Source organism: Betta splendens, chromosome 13 (genome assembly GCF_900634795.4).
Source record: "Betta splendens chromosome 13, fBetSpl5.4, whole genome shotgun sequence".
Classification (NCBI taxonomy): Eukaryota; Metazoa; Chordata; class Actinopteri; order Anabantiformes; family Osphronemidae; genus Betta; species Betta splendens.
The window spans coordinates 909,026-936,315 of NC_040893.2; the positions used below are offsets into that span (position 1 = coordinate 909,026).

Consider the following 27,290-nt stretch of genomic DNA (forward strand, 5'->3'; position numbering starts at 1 on the left):
CTACTTGTGGTTCCTAGAGTGTTTAAATGTAGAACAGGGGGCAGAGCTTTTAGCTCCAAGCTCCTCTCCTCTGGAACCAGCTCCCTCTTCAGGTTCGAGAAGCTGACACACTCTCCACCTTTAAGATTAGGCTTAAAACCTTCCTTTTTGATAAAGCTTATAGTTAGAGATGGTTCAGGTCACTGGCAATTATTGTTAGTCACAGGAACCATCTCTTAGTTAAGCTGCAATAGACAAAGACTGCTGGGGGACTTAATTCATACACTGAGCTCCTCTGTTTCCTTCTACCTCTTCTGGCCAATAACCTCTCATCATTGTTCTATGTTCAACTAACCTTGTCTCTTTCTCTCCAGTAGTTGTGCTTCTCTCTCTCTCTCTCTCTTTCTCCTCCACTCTGTCCTCACCTTTTCTCTCTCTGTCTTTCCCCTCACCCCAACCGGTGGGGCCTTGAGATAACTTTGTTGTGATTTGGCGCTATATAAATAAAATTGAATTGAATTGAATTCAATACCATATTAGCTAAAATTTAAAGAGGTCCGAGTTACGCAATTTTTTTTAACCAAAAAATTCTAATGTTTAGCTATTTACTGCGATATATTATTAAGTAGCCTGCATGTAATCAATACTTGACTGTCAAATTAATCAGTACAGTTCAAAAACCTTTTGATGAATTTACTGTTATTTAACATTGAACTGAGCAAATATCTACAACGTTATCTAAAAAAAATATTTAAAAAAAATATAAAAAAGTTATAAAAAAAATTTTAAAAAGCAGGGCTGCTTTTTAAAATAAGCAAGAATAAAACTGTTCTGTTAAATAAAACTGTTAAATAAAGTGCCTAAAATATAGGAAGGAACTGCATGAAAAAAAAATTACATCTTGACTCAAAGTCTAATTTAGCAGGTAAAAAACAATATCCTAACAACTGAACAGTTTTAGAGGCTCTTCCTTTTATATATTTAATTCCCCCACTTTGTTGCTCAGTGAGAAAATGGAGCTCTACTGTAGCTTGTCCTGCTAGAATTTGAAACCTGGGCTTGAACGCAGTCAGGGCCATTCTCATACACATGTTGAGTGTTTATATGGTGACGACATTTCTTCATTGTAGAGGACGCTGCCTCGCTGTGTGCGGAGCCAAACCTGGATGTACAGGGCTTCCTTCCATGGATCAGGGGACGCTGCCTCTCATTATCTCGCCTTGTTTTTGCTAGCTACACGCAACTGTTATTGAATTTACCACCTGGGATCCACAGAATCGATTGGCTCGTTGAGGTCACGTGGGATTGCTTAACTCTCATTCAATTGGCCAATGCGTTCTCGCAGGCACAAAACTACCGTAAATACCCGTGCCGGTAAAATTAAGGTGCCCCGCTAGATTCTGAATCAAAGCGTTCGGTTTGGTCTGTATGGGACAGATTGTGGGTCCGAATCCGGCCCGCTGCCATATCGGATTACATAAATATAACTGCTCAAACAGTCGAGTTCTAACATCACCTTACGCGATCTCTGGTCCAGTGAAGCCACGCGGCGGCCTCCCCTGCTGCTGTCTCATGACACGGTTTCACCATCACTGGTTTTTGCACACTGATGGTGTCTGGTCAACACGCTGGTTTCTACAGGGGAAAGTGCTCTGATGACATCAGGTGGACCCACACAGAACTACAGCCGCAGAAGTCAAAGCCTACTATAACGCACCACCACCGTTTACAGCCAGGGGTGTGGATGGTGGCAGCAAGCCTCCCCTCACGTGTACCCATGCTGCTCACAGCTTCACTCTGACGTCAGCAGAGGCCAGCGACAACCTAAACCAGTCAAGTCTACGGTTGTGTTTTATTGTTTACTTTTATTTAGACAAACCCAAATAAAAGGCACATAAAACGTTGCGCTTATGTTTACATAATTATTCTCAATGGACATACATTTAAAAAAATGTAGGAATGTTTTACCTTTCTGCTACTCAGAAAGCCTAGCCTTCGTATATACAAAAATTACCATTGTTAATGTTCTAATACAAAAGATTTATAAAAAGGTTATTTTTCTTGCATGTGTCAGTTGTGACTAACATGTCTCTGAACTAAATGGTTTGTACAAAGATATACATTCATTTGCCTTCACATCTGCCAAATTCATCATACAAACTTCACAGAAAATAAAAATCAACTTCCAAATCATCACCTGGCCTAATAAGTGTTTGCCTTTTCACATTAGGTTAAAGTCAAATGTCTAAAAATGATTACATATGTTTATTATCTCAAGATTGCTGCTGAAGTACAACTTTGTAAAAACATTTGAAGAAACACACGTTTGGCTGCCAGATCTGTGGATTCCTTGGCCGTCTGAACTGACGAAGGCTTCCTTCACAAAACGATTCCATCACACAGGACATCTGGAGGAGGAAGCATTAACGTGTGGAAAAGTCTTGTAAAGTGTTTCAGGCACACTTGTTTACGGCCACTAAAGAAGGACAAATGACACTATGCGCTTCCTTTCGTCCTAATTTTTTTAGGCTTTTTAGTGTTTTCATTCAAAGTTGCTAGATTTCTAATAAATAGTTGCTGAACTCAAGCATACACTGGAAAAGCTCAGTCATCCACATGCAACATGGAAAAAAATAAAAGGTGGGACATTAATCAACTGCCAAAAACCTAATGCCAATCCACAAACGCTTTTCCCTCAGTGCAGAGTCAGCAGGTGTACAGTGGCATTCACAGGCCTCACATCTGCACATATGTGGTCAAGTGTAAAAATCGTAAATCAAGCACTAACCACTGTCTTCACAAAGTGGAAATGCGTCAAACCACATAGTACCACTATTCTGTAGTGTCTCCAGAGCTGCTCTTACGATGCTCGAGACGCGCACAGCCAGGGAACCGGGGGCCAGCAAACCCGCTGAAGGACCTGCTGAGGCTGCGATCACAAAGGACTGCTTCGTTTTCCCTTTAGCATGTCTGTCCCAACTCTGGTCAAATGCATTAGCATTATTTCATTTGGTCAACAAAGCGACTACCTTACACACTGGCATGCATGGCAGGTGTAGGTCAGCTCTAGTAATGGACGTCTGTGTCATTTGTGTTCAAGAGGTTTTTGGAAGCAACAAACATACATGATCACATGATAAAAAAAACATGATCTCAGTGCAAGCACGACTCAAACCTTTGGACAAATGTTGTTTCTTTAAGTGGACAAACCACAGTCTATGCAACAAAACATTCTGTAGCTGCACAGATGTGTTTTCTGATGATCGAGGAGCGACAGTCAGTGGTGCTCAAACACTGCAGTTATGTCACTGCCAGGGCTTTTAACGGCCATGTGCAGACAGCTGCTGATTCAACGCAAATCTCAGGATGGAGACACTGATAAGACTTCAAGAGTGATGGACAGACAAAGCATAGAACCATGTAAATGTTGTGCTTTCTATACAGTCAGCAGGTGGCCCTACTTTAAATATGCAAACAAGAAATGTTCCTGAACTGTAGCCATGAATGCACCTAAAGTGACAAATGGAAGACATTCACTTGCAACACTGGTAGACAGGTTCCCTTCATGTTGGCTAAAGGCACTGTGAATTCACGTAGGTGTGCGCCACATTGCCACAGGACACAGACCAGGTATTTAGGGTCTAACCACATTAGCGCTGATGTGAGGTACTGGCAGAATGGAGTAATAAACCCAGAAGCCTCCACACCCACACAACAACTGCTTCCTGTCTTTGCTTCTGGATTCTCAGTCACAGTGGGTACACAGTTTAGACAATGCCCAACCGACCAATAACAAACTCTCAGGAAAGACATCAGTAAAGTGTAAATGGGTTTAAGCCAACAACCCTGTGTTGCTTAGCAACATGAACTAACGCTACTACCACAACATCTTGCTCTTTCGGGTTTACCTGAACATGGACTGGGACATCTTTGCGATCACAGCCTCAACTTTCCTTGGAAAATAAATAGCCAAAACAACGATGAGCATGAACACCACACTTTGCTTTACAAGTGTGGTCTACAGAGAAGATTTAGAATTAAAGGACAAGGCTGGGACAAACCAAGATTATGCCTGAATCTACCAGCACTGTGCCTGCATGCAAATACAAACGAGTGCCATTCGTTCATTCATTCCTGCCGTGTCTCTAAGGAATAGTACCGTATGAGCCGTTTCTAGGGGTCAGTCTGTCAAGTCTCACACCATCGTGAACACAACAGCCTCATCCTTTCATTGGCCTCTACTTCTCTGTCCTCTGGGATCAGTGGTGGTATCTGTCTTGCTTTGCTGCCTGTGGTGGGCAGAGAGGACGTCCACTGGCACAGGTAAAAGGCAATAAAATAGTGTTCTGACAAAGTACAAAGAATGGGTCAGTGTGTAAATCAATGAACAGATTATTCTCAGTAACCTTCCTGAGCTTGATGAACAGTGATGGGATCTTATACCCGCTAAAATAAACAAATCTATCCAACTGAACATATGCTAGGTTAACTCTGTTAACACTACAATCCACTATGTTCTCTTCATCTCTATAGTTAAACTTCTCTGTAATCCAAACTTTAACTTGACCTTTGATAATACTGCCATTTTAAGGGTAAAACCTAAGGATTGCTTTAGTACAAGATGTTTCTTTTTGCTGTACCTTCAACTGTCATGTCCCACATAAATACATACAGATGTCACAGAGAACCATTTGTAGTATCCAGCACTGCGAACATACAGACACAAAGGGAAGGAAGCTGGTGGTCGGTGGATGGACCATGTACCATCAGCAAGTCCATAGCAACCAGCTAAATGGAAGCTTTGTTTCTTACACTTAATCTTTAAAATACATAAACTATTAAATACTGATAATTCCTAAAATAACAACAGAAAAAAAAGAACATGAAACTAACTTTGCACCCTTTGCCAGATGAAGCATTTCAAAATCAACTCTGAAATACAACAACATAATTCCATTTCAAGAGTTGTTAACAATGCCTCAGGTTTAGTAAAGCATCACCCAGGTATAAAGTCAGACGCCACGTGATGGTCCAGCTGGATTTACTGCCAGCTACACGGTAAAACCTCAACTATCTGCTGCTAACAAAAACACTACTGGAGTTTGGAAAGGGGATAAATGCAAACAAAGTAAAGATGAAGGCATAACAGCTGACAATATGATAACTTCTATTCATTTCAAACTGGAAAAGCTGTCCCTTTAGGTTTTACAGGGTATAAAACCGGTTTATGTAATAATGCTAATAAAATGCATTCCTAAATATCAATATTAAATAATTATAATGGTAATAATAATAATAATACAAACATTTGTTGACATACAGCTGCTGCACTAAATGTCATTTCTTAAATGTTTGAAGGACAAATGTTTGTTTGTTTATCCTTGACTTGATTAAACATTGTTTAAATGTTTTCTTATTATTGATTAATGGGAAACTCTTTGGCATTAAATGGCTGTTACTTACACAAACTATCTGTATGCAGTGTGGTCATGTTAGAAGACGATGATAAGCAGGAAAGGACTTATATCTCCTGAAGTACCACAGGAAGTCAGGAGGTAAAGTAGTAAAACTCAACAACTCTTGTTTTTGGAGACAGTAGCTTACAAATTAGTTTTTTATGAATAAATAAGAGACTCCTGGACACCACAGTCAGGCAATGAGAGTTTCTGAACTGTAGGTGTGAGAAACCTTACCTATGGACAGTCTAATCAGACTTCCCTGTGGATGGCAGCATGTAAGTGATCATTGATCATTGCTTACTAGCTGCCATTTATCAGGCTTGTTTAGAATTAGGCAGTTATAATATTATCAGCTGTTACATGGGTTAAAAACCTCTACCAAGGAGGAGAGGAAGGCAGAACCTGGGATAGAAAAGGCATGCTCTCCATGGGCCTCATGGCTATGTTAAGAGGCCCAGTGATATTCATGGGCATGGGAGTGGTGATAGCCACGGGGTGGGCGAGATTCATGTGCGCCGTTGTGGGGATGTTGACAGACGCCAGGTTGACAGGACCAGTGATGGTGACAGGGTGCTGCAGGCTGACCGGCGTTGTGATGTTGACCGTGCTGGTGGCAATGTTCATCTGAGCAGCTATTGTGACGGGATTGCTGGCGTTGCCACTGCGGTTCATAGCGGAGGTGATGGCTGCCGAATTGGTGACCGGCGTTGTAGTGGCAGAGCTGTTGTGTACATTGTTGGCATCTGAATTTAAAAACAAGAAGGAGAAGGAGGAGAAAGTGATCAGGGCTGGTCAGACTTGCAGAAATAGAACACGTCTCCAAGTCAAAGCCAACAGCCCTTTGAGTTCCTTGGCTGTTTAGCTGCGTCACTGAAACTGTTAATATGTTATCAATACGTGGTAATATTGTTGAAGAAACCTACCTTTGTGAGAGTTGTCAATTAGGACTTGGAAGGAGTTATTTAAAATCTCTCCTACCGTCAACTCACCTGAGGGGTAAATTCAAAAAGCAGGATCAATAGACTAACCAGCTAACTGTCTATTTCCTTTAATTACTTATTCAATTCAAACACTAAAGGCCAATTGACACACAAAGCGTCATTCACACATCCTGCAGAGGAGACAGCTTCTACTTCAGCAATAGAACAATGCATCCTTGCTGCGTTAGTGAAGCGCTTTATTTTTACAGATCTGTGTCACTGTAGGGTTTGCAGTGTCACTATTGCTTAGAAAACAGGCTAATTAGTTTTTGCTGAACTGACGAGAAAACCCGTCCAATGCATTAGTCCTTTCAGTCAGTCTGGTGAAGATGGCTAGTCCACCCTCTAATCTGACAAACAGATCGTTCTGCTGCTCACATGCTGAACGGAGGTCAGACTTGTAGGAACTGGATGGAAAGTTGCTTATGCTTCACTTAGTTTGGGTTTTTACTGTGAATTTCCAATAACAAATTATTAGAAACATCTTAAGCTCTGTGTATGCCTGAGGCTAGATGCACACACACAGACTGCAGGACGGTCACATCTCTATACTGGAACTGCTGGGTCAAAGCAAACCCGTCATTCTTCACTTTACCGTGGTTGTGTTATAACAATGAGTAAATGTTCAGTGAATGTGGTCAAGACAAAGATGCGAGCTGGGTAATGCAGGGAGACATCTGCTCCGAAAGCATGACGCGTGTGCATCTAGCCTTTTTGGTTAATAAACATCATCTACTGATCCTGCTTCATGAAATTTAACCTAACATTAGCAAAACGGTATGTTTAGAACAGGAACAGCTTAACTACACCAGTCCTAAGGGGTTTCTTCTACTAGCTACTGGATTACCTTTTCTTGGCCCTGAGTGGTTCCACTGCCAGTCACTTATGCCTATTCAGAAATACAGACACATATGGGGTTATATAAGCGCAGGGCAACAGTGCTACTCTCTGGGAGTCAGCTGCAACAGTTGCAATGGTGGCTCTTTTCTGGATTTTTATGAGTTTGAGTAGAATCAGAAATTAAATCTTTACTTTACTAGAAAGTCAGAAAGTAAATGTTCTGACAATTTGCAACAGGACACTGGCTTCTAACTTCAAGTTACTAATCAATAGACCTTTCACCTCTCCCTTCAGATTTAAAGGGTATGAGTGACTTGTTAATAGCTACATCCTCTGTTTGCAGGTTCTATTTCACTCACACTTCTACTATGGAGAGTCCAAGAACAAGGGCTCCCCTTGTGAAAGCTTGCAGTGATGGACTCCACAGGCCTGTGGTAGCAACTCATCCCTAGCACCTTCACCTACGAACTTCATTTTTTTTTTAAACAGAAGGGCTTGAAAATTCCCACTAACATCCAGTGCTGTTGTTTATGTGCTAGTAAATTAAATGCCTTCATTTTGTGAAAAGGTTGGTGTCTATGTAAGGATCAGTGGCCTATTGTGGGGAAGTTCTTTCACTAGATTTCAGGCAAAAAAACAAGTGTGAATGGCTGATAAAGAGGGGGGCAAACATGAAATAGTTCTACCCACTTCAGATGAATGAATACCACTGACTAGTTAGGGGATCAAAAGCTTAAATGATAAATTATTTTCTACTAGTCCTACAACATTTTCAAATCCCTGAAAGATACGGGCCTCTTAGAAATGGCATAATAGTACCATGAACAACCAAGTATCTCATGCCCTAAAGGCATCTGGAGGCTAATTTACTTATTGAAGCGTAAGCATGGCTACTGCTTGACTGAGATGCAGCTTACCTTTACTGTTGCATGGGTTGTTGAAGCTGGCCTGGCCATGTGTCTTTAAGTGACTTGTGATATAAGCGGCACTAAGCATTTTGCCACAGATGTTGCAGGTGACTTTGCCTTCGTGCCTGATCATGTGGGAGCGCAGACGATCTTTGGTAGCAAAGGCAGAGGTACAAGCCTGAGAAGGACATACAGCTGACAATTAATAATCTTGTCCAAAAAAATCCTTCCCGTTTTGAGTTGTTTATTCTCTCTGATGAAAAACAAAATCCATCCATATGGGCCCCTGTTGTCTGAGGCCAATTGCTAGTATCCAGTCCACATCCTTATTAAACATCTTTTACACTGGCGAATGCACAAAGCATGTGATGTTAATTTAGAAATAATTTAATCCATAAATAAATAAAAATAATAATAGTGAAAGAAATGCATTATGAGTATGTGCAGAATTAATAGAAGCTATGGTACCAGGATGACATTTTCACCACTTTAGATGTCCTTAACATTTCTCAGTTATATTGCTGTGGGTATCAATGATGACCCAATTGTAAAGTTAGAGGAAACCTGGAAGGAATATGTAGACCGTGCCATAACTTACCGTTACTTGGCACTTAAATGGCCTCTCTGATGAATGGACATGCTTGACGTGACAGCTTAGATGATCGGGTCTGCAAGATTAAACAAGGACAAGAAAGCAGGTAGAATGTCAGCTTTTGCTCCACAGGTAGAACCAGCCCATGCAACTACAGAAGAAAAAAATTTAGTTGACTCTATATTTTTATTTAATATGGACATTACAATAACACTGGACAGGGCAGATGCATGAACTTACTTCAAGACTATTATTCCTGTCATTAGAAGATGACAATGAGGTGTTTCAGCAACCTCTTTTTCATGCTTACAGGTAATTTGCCTTACAGCAGCACTGTTGACTTCCATGCACTCTGAAGCAGTGCTTCTGGCAACTGTCATTTCTAACCAAGGTTTACAAAATAAGACTTTTTAAATTACTACACACATCAAGCGAATCCCTTAGGGTCATTACATTCCAGCAGACTTGCCAACACAATACTTACTTACTTACTTACTACTACTACTCAGATATACATATATAACTTTTCATTGTTCTTTTACAACAAACCCCTGTGATCCAGTGCTACTAGACTATCAGGACATTTTCATACTGGCCAGACTGACTATGAGTTCACATACTGTACACGACCTGTGAATAGGAGATACAGCTCTCTCCTCCACAAACAATCCAAAATGGGGCAAAATCTTGCCGTTTTGAGACTGGATTGTATTAATCGCTCGTTTTCTACTGCTTTGTCCTCGTAAGGGTTACCAGCATACTGGCACCTGTCCCAGCTGTCAAATGGGCGAGGTAGGGTTAATGTGGACAGGTCACCAGTCCATCAAAAGGACCACATATAGACACACACAAGAATTTAGATCACTCTCCAAATCACTGGACTGTGGCAGGAACCCAGAACACAAGCCCACGTAGACACGGGAAGAACATACAAACTGAACCCAGAGCTTAATGAGATGACAGTGTTCTGTGGCGTCTACATATATGTTACCATTTTGTGTGGCCCAATTTATACAAGGTTTTGCTGATCATTTAATGCAAAAAAAATTTAATCTGTGCTTCCCCTTTTCCTCTCTGAAACACTATGTGGAATGAAGCAGAAGAAAGGTTCTATTTTACTGTTAGGTCAGGGCTTCTCAATTATTTTCTGTTATGCTCCTCCACAGGAAGAAGTAAACATTTTGCCTGCCCCCTCTCAAGTAGTGGTAAAAGTGAAGTCCTTTCAGCTTTCTATGCTAGAGGAAAGATTTGGACCTACAAACTCAGCATCAGCAGCTTAACCTGCTAACCACTGCACCAAACAGTTCATGCGCTCTTATAGCTCGGTGCGCTCCCCTTTAACAGCGCAAGGACGATTATTGGCAATATTCATGTTTTCGCAGAAAAACGCCAAGCAATTTACCAGCGTGATTGGGGTGTAATGTATTTAAATTATTTGGCTTCATCCTCACCCTGAACTTCGTATGTCCTGCTCTGTGCTGTGTCTTGTTCAGTGCTAAAAGCTATCTGCACCAAGAAAAAGCATGTTCCCCGGAATCACCCACACCCCCCTGGCATCGCCACACTACACAGAAACACTGTGTTAGGTTATCATTATTATTGGCAGGCTGTTTAATAAACAACTGTTGACCAAGCAGAACACAAAAGGCTAAACCTCTGGGGTCTGGAAGAATCCAATTATTAAATCAATAAACTAGTTCTTATGACTGCAAAACTTTTAAAACAACTGAACCGTTCAAACGTGCTTCAGTGTTGAGCGCTTACCTGGAGAAGCCCTTCCCACAGACAGAACAAATGTAAGGCTTGTGAACTCCACCGTCATGCGAGCGGACATGGTAGGTCATGCGATCCTTCCTCTTGAACCTCTGCTGGCAGATGGGACACTCAAAGGGTTTCTCATCAGAGTGTGACAGCTTGTGGCGGTTGAGATGATACACATCTCTGAAGGCTTTTCCACACATGTCGCAGCCATGGTTCTTTTTCACTGGCTTGGGGGGCTTCTTCGGGATGCTTTGCTGCTGTTGGTGTTGCATTGGAGTCATTATGCTAGTGCCTGTGGATGTTGACGTGGTGGCTGTAGTCAGGATACCTGCTACAGTAGTAATGTATGAAGGGTTGCCGTTATTCTCTCGGGGGACAGTGGATATCAGTGGCACCATTGTGGGGGCTGTTTGTGTCTTCTTAGGCCGTGAAACCATCTTAATGCCAGTGTGGCAAGATTCATGTCTCCGCAGGTGATAGCTATCCCGAAAAGCCTTGTTGCAGTAGCCACACACAAATGGCGTCTTTGATTTAGGCTCCTTTTTGACCACAGCAACTGGAGGCCCACTTCCTCCTCCCCCAGTCCCACTGGCCACATTGTCTTTAAGAAGTTCTGCGGCACTGACAGGGGGTTTCTGGTCCAAGGGAATGGGGAGCACTGGTTTCTGATCAGGTGGTTCCGTTCCAGAATTCAGCAAAGGCAAGAGGCTGTTCCCGGCTACTTGGTGCTGATGATGCAGAGCTTCATTCGCCTGCTTTAAAGAGAAAAATACAGTGATGAAGTAAAGTTCATAAACAACGTCATGGTTGAGAGAGAAAGCAACATACTGGTGACTAGATATGCCTTGGTGTCATCTAGGGGTGGACGATATGACCTCAAATTGATATCATGTCAAGAAATTTTGCATTTGACATAAGGGAAAAAACATACAACATTTTATGGATGACCGCAGATGGTAGAAACCAGTGTTTGTGCAAACAAATGAATAAATGAACAAACTTTATAAATAGTAAACATGGACAACACTTATCTGAGCATGAAAGCATGTAGTGAGATCTCAAATGATTTTGAATGTGTCATCCTAAGGACACTAAATAACCTTTTGGCAGCTGCTCAGCAGACTGACTGAAGTACAAAATGACGCAAATGAAAAAAAAAATCTGAAAAAACTAAATTGATTTACACAAAGAACTGAGATATTCCCCTGAATTAAATAAATTAATGCCTGGCACAAAAAAGCGATGCAAGAGCAGTTAAAAAAGGACATCTTAAGTCTGCAGCTGCTGGCAGCCATTGTCTGATTAGACACGGCAGATTCCCCGTGGAATAGGATGAAATGAAGGTGGGGGCATGCATGAATATTTTGGCCTGGATGAAAGTTTACAACTTTACAACATGTCATCGCATAGACACAGATTGAGACAGCATTGTTCTTTTCTGTAATCACCAATAGGCAAGGTTACAGACCTGACCCATGGCCTTTCAGGTTCACCCAAGCATCGCAACCCGGTCAGGCAGGAGGGGGGCTTGGGTCTGAGGGGGCCAGGATACTAAGTGCTGCCCCCCCACTGTGTTCTTTTATGGACAACACAAGTCCAAGCACTGATGCAGGTGGGGAGGGGGTGTATCTGTTCGGCTGGCAGCCACGTTTCTACTTAGTGCAGATTGCCACACTATGCGCTTTAGTGTGTTCACCAGAGATGGGGACCGTCACAGTTTGTCGTCTCGCTTTTATATCTGCCACACTGTAGCGGCACTTGAACGACAATCATTACTGCAATTAGCATTTCTACCGTATGTGTGTCTCTCAGCAGACACAGGGAAAGCAGCCAGCTGTTCCTTCCCACTGCTCTGATGACTTCCATACAAATCTGCTTTGAAGGGAGCAGTTACTTCCAAGATAAAAACTAGTAAGAACAATAAACACTACTTATGAGAGTTACTTAGCATTGTTTATTTTATATCATGCAAAAGGTCCACCTAGACTAAACCACAGACCCAACTCATGAGTTTCAGTACTATTTTTAAAAATTTTAGTCATTTAAAAGTTACTTTGCACTGACCTATGGCAGAACTAGTAATAGAAATAGACAACTTTATATTTTATTAAAAATCACCATAACTAAACAAACATGTTAAAGAGTTGGCACTTTTTTTAACTTATTTGAAACCCACCATCACAAAACCAAATACATGTGAGTAACTAGATTGCATTAGATGGTTCATCACATGTAGTGAAGAGCAGGCTCAACGGTCTTTTGTCTTTTGTCATTGAACACACTGGGTTCAAGTATTTTGGCCATGTCTGTCCATGTCTACTAATAAACCAAACTGTGACAATACTAACTATTAGCAGCGTCCCCTCTTCAGCAGTGGAGTGAAGTAGCAGCCTACATGCATGCTTGATCCTTGCTAGCCTGTCAAATACCATAGCAAATGAAGCTTCATGAAATCAACTGCCGTGTCTACAGCCAGTGAGCATCACATCAACTGAACATTTCAAATCAGACAAGGAAAGGAGGTAAAATGTCAAAATGTAACAAATAGCAACACAATTGATGTAATACATCAAACAACATTTAACATTAAGAAATGATTCTCAAGAGCACATTTGTAAATACTCCTCCCAGTTACTAACCTGTTGGCGAAAGAGTTTATTGTCATTAACAAAAGCCAACCAACTAAACACGATACATCTACTACTCTAGGTTTACACTTTGAGAAAGCACCACTAGCCGTAATCAGTAAATACAAATACGCATTTTTACTTTAAGTGTGTTAAAAATGTATTTCAGCACCATGCACTCACAGACAGACTGCTGACTAATTCATCTTGAGCTTGTGTTGACAACAATCTGATATCTAAAGACAGCTGTTAGCTAGTTCAGCTCCCCGGCGTGGACAGGCTGAATGAAGCAGCCTCCAAACAAGGTTCACTCAAATTCTACTGACTCGCACCTCTCAGCAAAGAGGCTGTGCAGTGTGCAGTTATCCCTTGCATACATGCAAAGTCTATATTCATTATTTGCTGTCTGAACTACTGTTGTGTATGCTGCTAAACTGTAGCAATGATGATTCTAACACTGTTGTATTTACTTTAGCTGGTGCAGATGTGAAGATCAAGGCAGGGATTCAAAATACTGACGTTTGCTTTACTTTTTACCAAAACTCAGACAAGAAGCCCTTTTCAGAGTCTTACAACAGCAGGTTAAGACACTTACTGCAGAAGCAACACAGAAGCTGTACGAGTCAAAACTGTTCGACTGTACACCACAACGTCAAGCGACGTAACGTGGCTCCTGTGAGTGCCGCAAGTTGTCCCGTCGGCTGCTGATAGAATAACACACTACGTGTGTTACCTAAAGCCTCTGATGTACAGCCCATATAATGACGCTAATTGAAAGTCTTCTGATAACATCCGCAGTGGCGACCGAGCAGCTCTAACACTTCACACAGCGTTGCTTTCAGGAATCTCACGTTAAAATCATGTAGCGGATCCTGCAGCCGCGTTGCGCCGACGACTGCTTTTCCACGATGTGCCCGAGCTCATACAACAAGTTACACACGGTTTAGTATTTCCCACATCTGATAGTCACAATCCGTTGTAAAGTTATGTGGGGAGGTTTGACTGTAGTTAAGTGGTGGCAGAAGGTTTAGCGTAGATTCGTCTGATCTGCGTCTCCCTGGCAAAGGAAAGTTGAGATGCTTAAGGGCGGTTTCATCGCTGCTCCGCGTGCTAGGTACATTAGGTTAGCTAGCACCAGGTTAGCGGACGGCTATGTGGCATAATGTCGACGCTATTGTGAGCTATCGGTTTTCATAAAGAGTGGAAATGCGTTCGGGACTCAGAATAAATCGCCACGTACGAGTGGTAGTTATGTATATTCATAGCACGGAATGCGGTGGTGCACACAGGAGAGTTAGCCAGTTAGCTTACCATGCACATGCAATAGCAATGGCTCGACCTACTGGCTAATTTGCTAGCGCGCGCGCATCAACACCAGTGGCACCTGAAATGAGCTTACAGTGCAAACAGACTCAAAACCAACGCTGAGCTGGGACAAACAGCTCCGATCTTCAACCACCACCACTGGCCTCGGACAGCTTTGTACATGGGACCTAGGCGGAGGTCTGTGGTCCGATAAAGCTGGTTAGCAGTTTGCTACAGCGGCGCTAACAAACAGGCTAACGTTAACACCTTTGTTTTGCTTGGCTAACTCTTAATCATTTCAGAAAGTGATAGAAAATATTTGCCTAGCAGTATTTGCGCCGCTTAAAAAACACTTGTGCGGTTTCTCTGGCTACTGGTGTTCCGAACCACTTACTTGAAATAAAAACGTACTCCAGCTGGGTTCCATTGCAACACTTGGACTATAATCTGCAGGAAACCTACAAGGAATCTACAACAAAGCAGCCAAACATGGCAGCTCCAACTTCCTGTCACCCCAGGGCTGAACCAAGTGCACTGGACTTCTCTGGGACCTCAGCACTTCACGAGGAACGTCACTTCATTTCCATTTGGACTTTTCCATTTCGAAGAAAAACTAGTCATAGAAGATATTTTGTGTGCGTTAGCTGTGCCGACGAACACAATGACTTACGTAAGATGCGTCCATAAAATAAATAATTCAAAAGAAATAACCTGCAATTACAAAATAACAGAAAAATAATATTCAGTAAACAGATCATAATTTTGTATTAATAAAAGACCAGCGATTGCAAATGAGACAGGAAACAATTTACTAAAGGTCTGTGCTTACAACTTTTTATTCTTTACTTTTTTATTAAAAAACCAGAGTTTATCACTATTTTACTGGTTGCTCTAGTATGTAACATTACTTTAGTGCAGGAAGCAGTACTTTTTACTACATAACAGTAAACACAAGTGTCAGTCTGCCCAGGGCTGATCTTCGCTTGCTTGGAGCTGCTCACATCTGACTGAAATGTATGGTTCATGTTTGTGCTAATACGCTGAACCCAGTCCAACCTTACACCCAATCTGCTACAGGAACCGGTGAGTTGCAACCTGAAGTAAACTCTGGTGCTGCCTCTGGACGGTGGCGTGTACACTGGCTCATGGAAAAATGCCTGCAGATCCTGCAGCCTGAATAGTTAGTAATTACAAACTACACTTATGCAGCTAACTGTAGCCAGAAGAGGTGCTTTTTGTATATTTTATATTTTAATTGACCCTCTGCACAACATGAATTTGAAACTGAAAGGACGTAGCCACTGTGTGGTCGATGGTGGGATGCTGCACAGGTTCCAGCTCAAACATGTTGTCGTTGCCCTGCTTCATAACAGTTTGATGCACCATGTGGAAAACAAAGCGAGTAGAGAATGATTAATTGCTGTCTAACCTGTGCTTTTCCAATACAGAACCTTTGCATGAAGCTGCTTTGTGTCCTCTTTCGAGCTGGTTCTATATGCTTTTTGTTTGACTGTTCCCGGCTGTTCAGAAAAGGAACCCCTCATTGTGTTTTGAAATCTTTGTTGCACTGTACGTTGCGAGCCTTTGTAGCCACTCAGCACAATGGCACTTTCAGATAGATGGTCAGCCTATTCTCCTTTGCCACGCTCAACAGGATTCATTTCATCAACGACTGAACATTAAAATTAGCCATGCCAACTGCATGGCAAAAGCGACTCTGTCAAAATATATTCTGGAAAGCTGACGCTTACGTCAAGGTGAGTTTAAATTGCATTTTATGATAGTTCACTTCTTTATACTTCAAAATCTATACTGTAAATTACAAACAAAGTTCAGACAAGGAATAGGACTAACCTTTAACAACTCATCCATCCATGTATGGATGTTGGAAACCATATGTGCATGTCATATTTGAGTTAAGGTTCTCAAGTCTACAAAGGCAGGAAAACAGTGACTATAGATGTCACATAGATGTAATACACACTTTGATTTCCCTTCCCCTGAGCTGCTAATGACTGCTAATGGCCTGATGCTTTTTATAGCAGGAGATGCATGTTCTTCCCAAAGAGTGTATAGATATCTAGAAACTTTCAGTTGTTTATACATCTGGTAAAACTACAAAAACAAAGGATGATGTATAGCATTTGGGAGACATGCTACATATAAAATGTGAAAAGGCCTTTGTGTAAGCATATTGTGACTTTTGTAAGTAAACTTTAAGTAGTAAATATGAAGAAGATGATGATGTGATACAGTGTTTTATAGATTTATTTACTGATTTTTACTTACTGATAATTGATTCTAGATGTATAAATAAATATAATTGGATGGATGGATGGATGGATGGATGGATGGATGGATGGATGGATGGATGGATGGATGGATGGATGGACACATGATGGATGGATGGACACATGATGGATGGATGGATGGATGTGAAGTAGCTATGTGAAGTAGCTTGAGATGATGTGAGTAGGAGCTACATTATAAAAATAAACTTAACTCATCAGTGATTTTGACAGAGCATCAAAGAAAACTCAAGTCGATCAAGTTTGAGCAACTGGTAAAAAGAGTAAATGGCAAATGATACTGAGTCAGTCCTGTAGTAGTGTATTTGTTGCTTATACCAATGTTGTGGATGTTGCTGCTTCATGCTCTACATGTACATTTTTTGACAATCATAATAAACTTGAGTTTTCCAGTGTTGCTCGTCAATACCAATTCCATTCTTTTTTCTCTAAGGTCAAACCATGGGCGACTGGTCCATACTTGGTCGCTTCCTGTCTGAGGTCCAGAACCACTCTACAGTCATAGGCAAGATCTGGCTCACCATGTTGCTCATTTTCCGTATCCTGCTGGTAGCCTTGGTGGGTGATGCTGTGTACAGCGATGAGCAGTCTAAGTTCACCTGTAACACCCAGCAGCCTGGATGCAACAATGTGTGCTATGACACATTTGCTCCGGTTTCACATCTACGTTTCTGGGTCTTCCAAATAGTTCTGGTCTCCACGCCATCTATCTTCTACATAGTTTTTGTAATGCATAAGATTGCCAAAGATGAGAAGCTAGATGGCCAAAAAGCCCAGATGGTGTCCCAGAGGCCTCCAGCTCAACGATGTGACACCACAAAGGACGGCATGGAGTCCCTGAGGGTCGGCATGTCCACGTACTGTCCTCGTTATAGCGAGGAATGGGACGTGAGAGAGCGAGATGGGGTGGAGCAGCACTTCCTGGAGGAGGATTATGGTGAAGTAGGAGAGGATCCCACCCAGCAGTCTAACCAGGTTCTATTCATTTACATCCTTCATGTGCTACTACGGTCCGTGATGGAGATTACTTTCCTGGTGGGTCAGTACTTCTTGTTTGGCTTCGAGGTGCCTCACCTGTACCGCTGTGAGACCTACCCCTGTCCTACTCGCACAGACTGCTTTGTGTCACGTGCCACTGAGAAAACCATCTTCCTGAACTTCATGTTCAGTATTAGCCTGGGTTGCTTTGTGCTCAACATCGCAGAGCTGCACTACTTGGGCTGGGTCTATATATTCCGTATCCTCTGCTCAGCCTGCTCCACCTGCTGCAGCCAGGAGAGGAACACTGTCAAACTCTACTCCAGCTCCAACCCCCTCCTGCTGCAACTCAGGCATTCCCTCAGAGGCCAGTTGGTTCTTCAGACCCCAGCAGCCATGGTTCCAGATAAGAGCAGAGGTCTGCTCACCCATGCCCCATCTATCTGCTTTGAGACGGACTCCACTGTGGAGTGCACGTCAAAGAGGAGCCAAGAGAGCAGAGACAAAGTTAAGGTCAAGCTTGCCAACATGGCCAGGCTGGGACGGACCAAGAAGTCTTGGCTATGAGCTAGAGAGTTTGTGTGAGTCAGTTATATCCTTCAAAGGGAAGTGTAAGGCGCTAAGTATACAGTGCAAACACTCATGCATGCACAGCAAACTCGAGGAATCAGGTGGCTTCTGTGTAGCTGTGCCCTAGTGACTACAATCAGTTCATACAGTACCATGTGAATCAGTTCCCAGGAAGTAAGCTCTAATAAGGTAAAGTGTAAGACTGTTAGTATGAGCCCCTACCACTGGACAGCAGCCAGTCCCTATGAGCACTGCAGTTTAGTTGCTGGCTTTAGTTGTTTTGCGTTACAAACTGGAGCGTAACTCAAACTCATGGACGTTCACTTCATCCTTTGGCTGCAGTGAGTTTTAGTTGGCATGTTTTCTATTTATGGTCTAAATTAATTCTGGTCTCATAATGATTCCTGTGTTGTGATTCTAACCTTACAGTGGCATTTATTCATTTATTAAAAGACTGGTATCACTTGTTGGCATCTGCTGGATTCTGTGATGAAAGGAAAACATTTATTTTGCTGTCTTTTTCTGTATTGTCAGCATTTTATTATTTGGTTTATTTAATACTACATAGCCCTTAAAGAGGCATCCTTTTGTTGTTGTTGTTTTTTAATGTTTTCAGTTTTCATGACTTGGTTGTAAACACATAATAGAACCATCAGACTGACAGTGTGTCATTATTGTTGTTTTTCACTGTCCTATTCATGATTAAGAGTAACTGCCGGTGAGCACTCACTCACTCACTCACTCACTCAATAACAGTGTGTGTCCTGTTGGTGGTACTCTAAGACACAAACGAGTCCCCAGTGCCTGGGCTCAGCAACTCATCTCTTCTCATGAGCCAGGTAAACACACATGTCGGTGTTTATGATCATCTGTGTAACTTACCCAAATGCTTAATCCTTCTTTATCTATGTTGCTTTTGGGGGGAGCAGAGGGCTGCCACACATGGGCCACTTTTTGTCCATTGAGCTGCTGTACCAGGCCACAGTGACAGGAGTTTGAATCTTGCATCAGTCCACTGTGTGTTGGGTGCGGAAAGTGCGAAATGTTATTCTACCAGGTTTCATTACCTAGAAACCAGGACATATCATGAGGACACTCATGAATTCAGTTTAGCACAGTGACTCTGTTATAACATAAATATACAACCGCAGCAACACATCTGGGGTTTATTTTGGTACAATGTGCAAGTAGGCCAGCAGATGGCAGCAGACATTAGGAAGCACTGGTCTAATGCTGGGCGTAATACCACATGATCTTGACTGGATCTGCATCCTTCTGAAACATATTTTTCACAACATTTACGGATAGTAACAGAAAACAAAAAAATATGTCCAGGACTTTCACAGCTGTTAGGACATCCTAGGAGTAAGCAGTTACAGTAGTCCAGCCTAGAAGTAACAAATGCATAAAACAGTCTCTATGCATTGCTCTGAGAGAGGATGCTTAGCTATATTTCTACTAAATTAAGTTCTAAAGTAGGCGGTTCTGGAGATTTGTTTAATGTATGATGTAAAAGAGAGATCCTGATACCAAGGTTCCTCACAGTAGAATCTGAAGCTAATGTTATGTCATCCAGGGTGGCTATCTGACTTAATAGGGTCTCTCTCAGATTTTTAGACCCAACAATAAGAATTTCCGGTTATTCTGAATTTAGTTGAAGGAAGTTTTGGGGCATTCAGGATTTAATGTCTTTCAAAACAAATTTTGAATATTGACTAGTTGATCTATTTTATTTGACTCCAAAGACAGATATAGCTGACATCTTGCCTGTAACTAGTAGAGTTGAAGCTCCTTTTCTTTTATTGATAGAGGTAGGTTATATTTAATCATCAGAGTCTTGTGGCCCTGTGATGGACTGGCGACCCGTCCAGGGTGTACCCTGCCTCTCGCCCATAGCCAGCTGGGTTAGGCTCCAGCACCCCGTGACCCCGCATATGGGAATAAGCGGACAAAGTTCATAGAAACTTTATTCTACTTGTAAAAAGCCAATAAATACACAGTCTGTAAGACTGTAACTGCCTTCCAACCCCAAATTGACCAGCAGGGGGCACCACAGTATATCATATTTCATGAAGCACCAAAACACAGAGATGTACTGAGGGGAGAGAACGCGATGCTGTGAGAGAACGCGAGACTCTGCGAGAACAGCACGAGAAATTCAACAAGGCGGCGCGACACCGGTAGTAAACAACAGCGCGACAAACTATCCGCCAATTTAAATAAATAAATAACTACCTTATCTTACGGAAAATAATCAACCACCCTACCATTCTGGATAACACCGAAGAAAGTTTCGAGTACATCGACGAGTGCTTCGAGCGTCTGGTAATGGGGAAAAAGGACACGGCTCCAAACAAGCGTTCCCGTCCGTCTGACTCACCTGAGTCACCTGGAGCTAGCTCGGCGGATAAAAACATCACGGACATCCTGGAGTCAATAGAGAAAAAAATATCAAGTTTCGACGCACGTCTGGCGCTAGTGGAACTCCTCCACAAAGAGTTTATGGCCCTCCGCGACTCCCTGGAATTTAGCCAGCAGCAGGTGATTTCTCTCGCCACCGAGAACGAGGCCCTGAAAGGAACGGTGCAGTCCCTGACGGAGGATGTGGCTCAGCTAGCGGCCGAAAATAAAAAAATAAAAGAAGGTATCATCGATCTGCAGGCCCGCAGCATGAGGGACAACCTGGTGTTCTCGGGGATTCCAGAACAGGCGGAGGAAAACACGGAAACCACAATTAAAAACTTCATTAAACAGCAAATGAAGATTCCAGCGGAAGTTGTCGACAAGATGGCGTTCCACCGTTCGCATAGACTTGGAGGAAGACGACCGGATGGCCAGCGCCCCCGACCCATCGTTGCCAAGTTTCATGACTTTAAGGCGAAGGAACTGGTTAAGAGCCGGGGCAGACAGCTGAAGGGAACCGACTACAGCGTCAACGACCAGTTTCCCAAGGAGATCCTCGACCGCCGCCGCCGACTGTTCCCCATCCGTAAAAGGTTCATGGCAGAAGGCTGCAGGGCTGTCATCAGCGTCGACAAACTGTACGTCAACGGAGAGCTCTACCGGACCGGGAAGCAACTCCGTGGCTGTACTAGCAGGTGGTATGTAAAAACAATGGTTTAATGTATAAGGTTTGTTAAAAAAAACAATAGATGCAATGCAACTATGTGTTATAACTTTACATCCAGTATTCAAACTCGTTCTCTCGCAGATGTTTCATATAAATGTTTATTGTCATTCTAATGTCACTCACTCACTCACTTTGCAAAGCGCTCACCATACGTAATCACTCACTTTCCTTTCACTTTAATTTTCCTTCCCTTTACTCTTTTTCCTTCACCTACTTTCACTCCACACTGTCTACATCCTTTTCTCTATTCTTCTCCCACGTAGTCAGCCAGCTATATAGCCCTCCAGCAGCCACACACAAACATCTACTGCACAGGGGAAACACGTGCACATACATAGATAACACACAACTCAGAATACACAGGTACTTAAAGGTTAGCCACACACCTAAAGTCTGTCACACTACATACACACAAGACTAGTGATCCACAGCAGTCAGGTAAGATATGACACCACTGAAGATTGTCACTTGGAATGTACGTGGAATCAATAAGAAGGAGAAACGATTTAAAATATTTAACCATTTGAAAACCCTACAAGCAGACATTGTTTTACTACAGGAAACTCATATTCCCAAAATTATAAATTACACTCTGGCATCAGCAGAGTTCCCACATGCTTACTTAGCCGGTTACAATTCTAAACAAAGAGGGGTCGCCATCCTGATAAATAAAAAGATTAACTTTACGCATAACGATACCATTGTAGATCCAGAAGAGAGATATATAATCATTAATATCTTGATAGAAAATATTGCATAGCTAATGTGTATGGCCCAAATGTTGACGACCCCTCTTTCTTTCACAGCTTCTTCACATCACTGTCTGCTCACTCTGGTTCCAAACTTATAGTAGGAGGGGACTTTAATTTAGTATTTAACCCAGAGTTGGACAGGCTAAGCAAAGCTGTGAGCAACAGGAACTGGCAATCAGTACAGACCTTAAAACAGTACATGGATGACTTTGGTCTCTGTGACACATGGCGTTCTCTTCATCCTACATCCAGGGAATATACCTTTTTCTCACCAGTTCACCACTCTCACTCCCGTATAGATTATATTTTAGTAAATAACTCAGTCTTACAAGATGTCTCTGACACCAATATTCACTCTATCACAATCAGTGATCATGCACCAATGTCCATTTCGTTAATTAAGACAGCCACACCATCAACCAGGAATTGGAGGTTTAATACATCATTACTCAATGATCAAGACTTCATCAGTTATGTCAGGAGAGAATGGAAAACCTTTATAGAAATCAACGATACACCGGAAATCTCACCCTGTGTTCTTTGGGAGACTGGGAAGGCAGTTATGCGCGGTAGAATTATTTCATATTCATCACACAAGAAAAAAAGGACATGTTACTTGAATTAGAATTAGAGGAAAAAATAAAATCTCTAGAGATTAAATATGCAGCCTCTCCAACCAATGATGTCCTAGAAGACCTAAAGAATCTAAAGCTGAAATTAAATAATATAATTGATTGCAAAACTCAGTTTCAGATAGACCAATTACGCTGGGAGAACTTTGACCATGCTAATAAATGTGGTAAATTTCTAGCTAACCAATTAAAAAATAATAAAGAGAAACAAATCATCCATTCAATAACTAAAAAGGAAGGCAACATTACTCGTGATCCCCATGAAATAAATGATACCTTTAAAAACTTTTACCAAGAGTTATATACATCCCAAATAGATTCACCCACCTCAGCCATAGAGGCGTTTCTGAATAAACTAGAACTGCCAAAGCTAAATGAAGAACAATCTACAACTCTAGACTCATTGTTATCTTTGGCAGAACTACATGAAGCTCTGCAGGAGATGCCCAATAAAAAAGCTCCAGGACCAGATGGATTCCCAACTGAATTTTATAAAGAGTTCTGGTCCATGCTGGCACCCAGCTTTTACAAAATGTTAGCTGAAATTAAACAACAACATTCATTACCCACAAATATGAATTCTGCCTTCATAAGCCTGCTCCAAAAACCAGGGAAAGACCCTACACTCCCATCGAGTTATAGACCAATTTCACTAATAAATGTAGATCTAAAAATAGTGTGTAAAGCACTTGCTAGAAGATTAGAAAAAATCACTCCATATATAATTCACTCTGATCAAACAGGCTTCATTAAAGGTAGACAGTCAACAAACAATATGAACAGACTAATTAATTTAATTGATTATGTCACCATCCATAAACTAGAGACAGCCATCGTCTCCTTAGATGCAGAAAAAGCTTTCGATAGAGTAAACTGGAAGTTTCTTTTAGCCACTCTGCACAAATTCGGCATTGGGGAAACATTCATAGACTGGATCCAAATATTATACAACTCAGCAAACGCTGCAGTCAGAACAAACAACCAGATCTCACCAAGGTTTAATCTGCATAGAGGGACAAGACAGGGCTGCCCACTGTCCCCATCACTATTTGCAATATTTATTGAACCTCTAGCCGCAGCAATAAGACAGCATGAAGGAATTACTGGAATATCGACCAAATCAGTAAATCATAAAATAAGTTTATATGCTGACGATGTGTTACTGTTTCTCCTTGAGCCACAGACGTCTCTTCCTACAACTATCAGCCTCATAGATGAATTCTCAGGACTTTCAGAGTACTCTATTAACTGGACCAAATCTATAGTGCTACCACTTAACCTTAAGGTGACTAACATCTCCTCTACCACACTCCATTCAGGAAACATTAAATACTTGGGCATTGAATTGTCGTCTAGGCTATCAGAGCTTATTGATCTAAACTACAATCCATTATTAAAACAAATAGAAGCCAACCTCAAAAGATGGCAGTCCTTACCCATTTCACTTATGGGAAGAATTGCCACCATAAAAACTGATGATCCTGCCAAAAATTAATTACATATTTTCAATGATTCCAACTCAGCCAGCCCAGGCGTGGTTTAAGACATTAGACTTCTACATCTCACAGTTTTTGTGGAAAACCAAGCCACCACGAATTAGTTTAAAAACTCTTCAAAAATCCAGACGCTGCGGCGGCCTAGAACTACCTAACTTCCACCACTATTTTCTTGCCAATAGACTGAACCATGTCCACAAATGGATAAAACCCATGCCAGCAGACTCCTCCTGGATAGACGTTGAACAAACATTTTGTGGAAATATTAAAGTTGCAGATCTGCCCTTTATCAGCACCAAAATCAAACATCATAGTTGTTACCAGAACATTAGCATAAAAGCATCTCTGCAAGCCTGGTGGGAGTCTCTTAAAATTAATGGGTCTTCGCTTACTCTTTGCCAAAACACACCTCTCTGGAACAATCCAGACATCATACAAAACAAAAAGGCAATACACTTTCCAACTTGGCATATCAAAGGGATAACACATCTGAAACATGTTTTCACAAGAGACAAGTTTACCTCTTTTGAAGAACTAGTGTCTCACTATGAAATCACTAGTGCCAATTTCTTAGAATACCAACAACTAAAGTCAATACTTAATGCAAAAAGTAAGAATACTGCCATCCACATGCAACCACCACCAGTAATAGAGCGATTTATTGATATATCAGGGAAAAGGACAGTATCCAAAATCTATATCTTAATTTCCAATGTAGACCAGACAGTGAGCCTTCCGATCTCTAAATGGGAAGCTGATCTCAATATCACCACTAATTACACGTTCTGGAATAACATATGTTCTAATTTATTCAGAATGACAAAAAATACAAATTTACAACTAATACAATACAAAATTCTTCATAGAACTCACTATACAGGACAAAGGATGTTCCAAATGGGTCTCACAAACTCAAATATTTGCCCTCACTGTACAGATAACACAGCAGATAGATTCCTACATGCATTCTGGTCATGCTCACCTGTGCAGCAATTTTGGCAAAGAGTATGTGAACACCTGTCAACCCAGTTAAGCTGTCCAATCCCAGCAGCCCCTGCACTTTGTCTTCTAGGAGATCTAAGTGGGCTTGATCTAGAGACAAACTCATCACACACACTTCTTTCTGCCCTCTGTGTCGCAAAGAAAATCATCCTCATGAACTGGAAAACTAAAAAAAAATTAAGCATTACTCAATACCTGAACAGTTTGTTAGATTATATCACCTTAGACACATTGTCTGCTTCATCAAATCAATGACCAAAACTATACTCTGATTGATTCCATTTCCAGGTAAGGATGCGTGGGGCTCGGGTGCTGCGTCATGTCTGGCACAGTGGTGGGGGGGTGACTAGTGGTTGGTGGTGCCTGCCTGCCTAAGGAACCGGGACGTGGAACGGGTTGGTGGACTCTGGGCTGGCCGCATGGGTCCCCTACGGCGGGGGTGTGGTGGCTGCTGGGACCAGCGGCCCTGTGCCGGGGTGGGACCATTTTGAGGGTTGGCGTGTGCCTGTCTCCGGGGAGCCGGAGGCGGGCCTCCCTGCCGGTGTGCGGGGGCGGACCTGGGGGTGGAGACCTGGGTAACCTGCGTCCGGGGGACTCCCTCTGGGGGTGCCTGCCTGTGCCCGGAGGGGTGTCTCTCCCCTGGGGCGCTGCCCCTGCTCGGGTGGGGCGCTGCCTGCCCTAGCGGTCCGACGCCCTCTGGTAACTGCTCGGGCCTGTTGCAGGGGGGGTTGGCGGACTACTCAGGCTAGAACCTTCATTGGGCCCTGGGCGGAGGCTGGCCCTCAATGCACAACCGCAGAGTATGTGTGTGGGTTTGAGTGTCACACTACACGGGGCGAGCATGGGCATACTTGAGCGAGAGAATGGCTAAGTGTGAAAGAAGGGTGAGGATGGCTCTGGCTGTGCTGCGTGTGGCGCCTGGGCAGTAGTACTGCGGTCCCTGGGTCTCGCCTGTCCCTTCCTGGCTGGGGGTTGTGGGGGGTGGTGGGATAGGTAGCAGAGCCAGTCGGGAACCTGGCTCTGCGGACCCTGGTGCTCTGCTTCCCAACTACATTTCTCCGCATTCCTCCACTTAGGTCTGCAAGGGGCGTCCTGCTGATGGAGGGACCGGGGCTACTGGGAAGTGGTTCTGTCCCTTCCAAGTGGGACGCTCTGCAGTTTTAATTGCATTAGTCATACACACTTGTCCAGGAATCTGGGGGCTCCTACCGGGGGGGCCAGTAGACTTCCCATTAATGGCTCTGTCTGCTGGACCCCCCGGAGAATTGGGTATCTCCCAAAGTTCCTCATACTTAGCTACATACACATACATTTAGGGCCGGGGGTGGGCTCTTTCACTGGGGCCTGGGGCTGAGGCCAGTTGTGGCCTCGGCCACTGTTTTAAGAGCCCAGTTTTAAGTGCAAAAAGACATTTAGGGCGAGGGGGGGCACTGTCCGGGGGACACACCGTCAGCCAGCGGTTGTGCTCCTGGAGGTGTCACCCACCTTCAGTGCACTTTAGTTCCACACACTCACGTCCAAGCTGGGTTGCAGGGTTCTGGGGTACCTTTTTCTAGTGCCCTCTGCCTCCCCCGGGTTGGGGGGGTTGGTCGGGGCTCGGGAGGAGCTGCGGTCCCTGCCTGGGGCCACATGGACGGCAGGCCGGAGACCTACCCTCCCCACGAATGTGATCAAGCGAATGGTGTGGGTGGGAGAATGTATCTGAGAGTGCATTGGTTCACGTATGATTGACTAGTTTGTTGTGAGAGAGTCTATGGTGTGTGTGTGTGTTGATGTGATGATGTGTGTTGCACATGTGGGTGGGTGTATGCGTCTGTGTTTGTGTGAGTTGGTATGCGTGTGGTGCGGTTGAAGTGTGGGGGGTCCGGTTTTTCGCCCGGGGTACGATGATCGTCTGCCTGGGTGGTCTCTTTTCTGCTGACCCCACCAATTGCTGGCCTTGTGCTGCAGGCCGCTGTAGCGCCAGGGGA

At 42.9% G+C, this 27,290-nt stretch overlaps 2 protein-coding genes across 6 annotated transcripts; one reads left to right on the forward strand and one right to left on the reverse strand.

Moving 5' to 3' along the window:
- Positions 1-1,812: 1,812 nt before the first annotated feature.
- On the reverse strand, positions 1,813-14,986 carry LOC114867636 (vascular endothelial zinc finger 1-like). 5 transcript variants are annotated; one of them, XM_029170476.3, is made up of 7 exons: positions 14,846-14,986; positions 10,523-11,274; positions 8,765-8,834; positions 8,176-8,344; positions 7,266-7,307; positions 6,362-6,427; positions 1,813-6,181 (listed from the first exon to the last, which is right to left on the reverse strand). In XM_029170476.3, exons 1-7 carry the CDS (start codon positions 14,876-14,878, stop codon positions 5,814-5,816), a joined length of 1,500 nt encoding a protein of 499 aa, XP_029026309.1. In that variant the 5' UTR covers positions 14,879-14,986; the 3' UTR covers positions 1,813-5,813. The 5 variants fall into 5 exon arrangements, with proteins under 5 accessions (XP_029026309.1, XP_029026310.1, XP_029026311.1 ...); XM_029170477.3 differs by lacking the exon at positions 14,846-14,986 and adding an exon at positions 11,988-12,638; XM_029170478.3 differs by lacking the exon at positions 7,266-7,307.
- A 176-nt stretch (positions 14,987-15,162) lies between these two features.
- Positions 15,163-19,071, forward strand: LOC114867637 (gap junction delta-2 protein). The gene is made up of 2 exons (XM_029170481.3): positions 15,163-16,208; positions 17,194-19,071. Exon 2 carries the CDS (start codon positions 17,202-17,204, stop codon positions 18,303-18,305), a length of 1,104 nt encoding a protein of 367 aa, XP_029026314.1. The 5' UTR covers positions 15,163-16,208; positions 17,194-17,201; the 3' UTR covers positions 18,306-19,071.
- Positions 19,072-27,290: the final 8,219 nt, after the last annotated feature.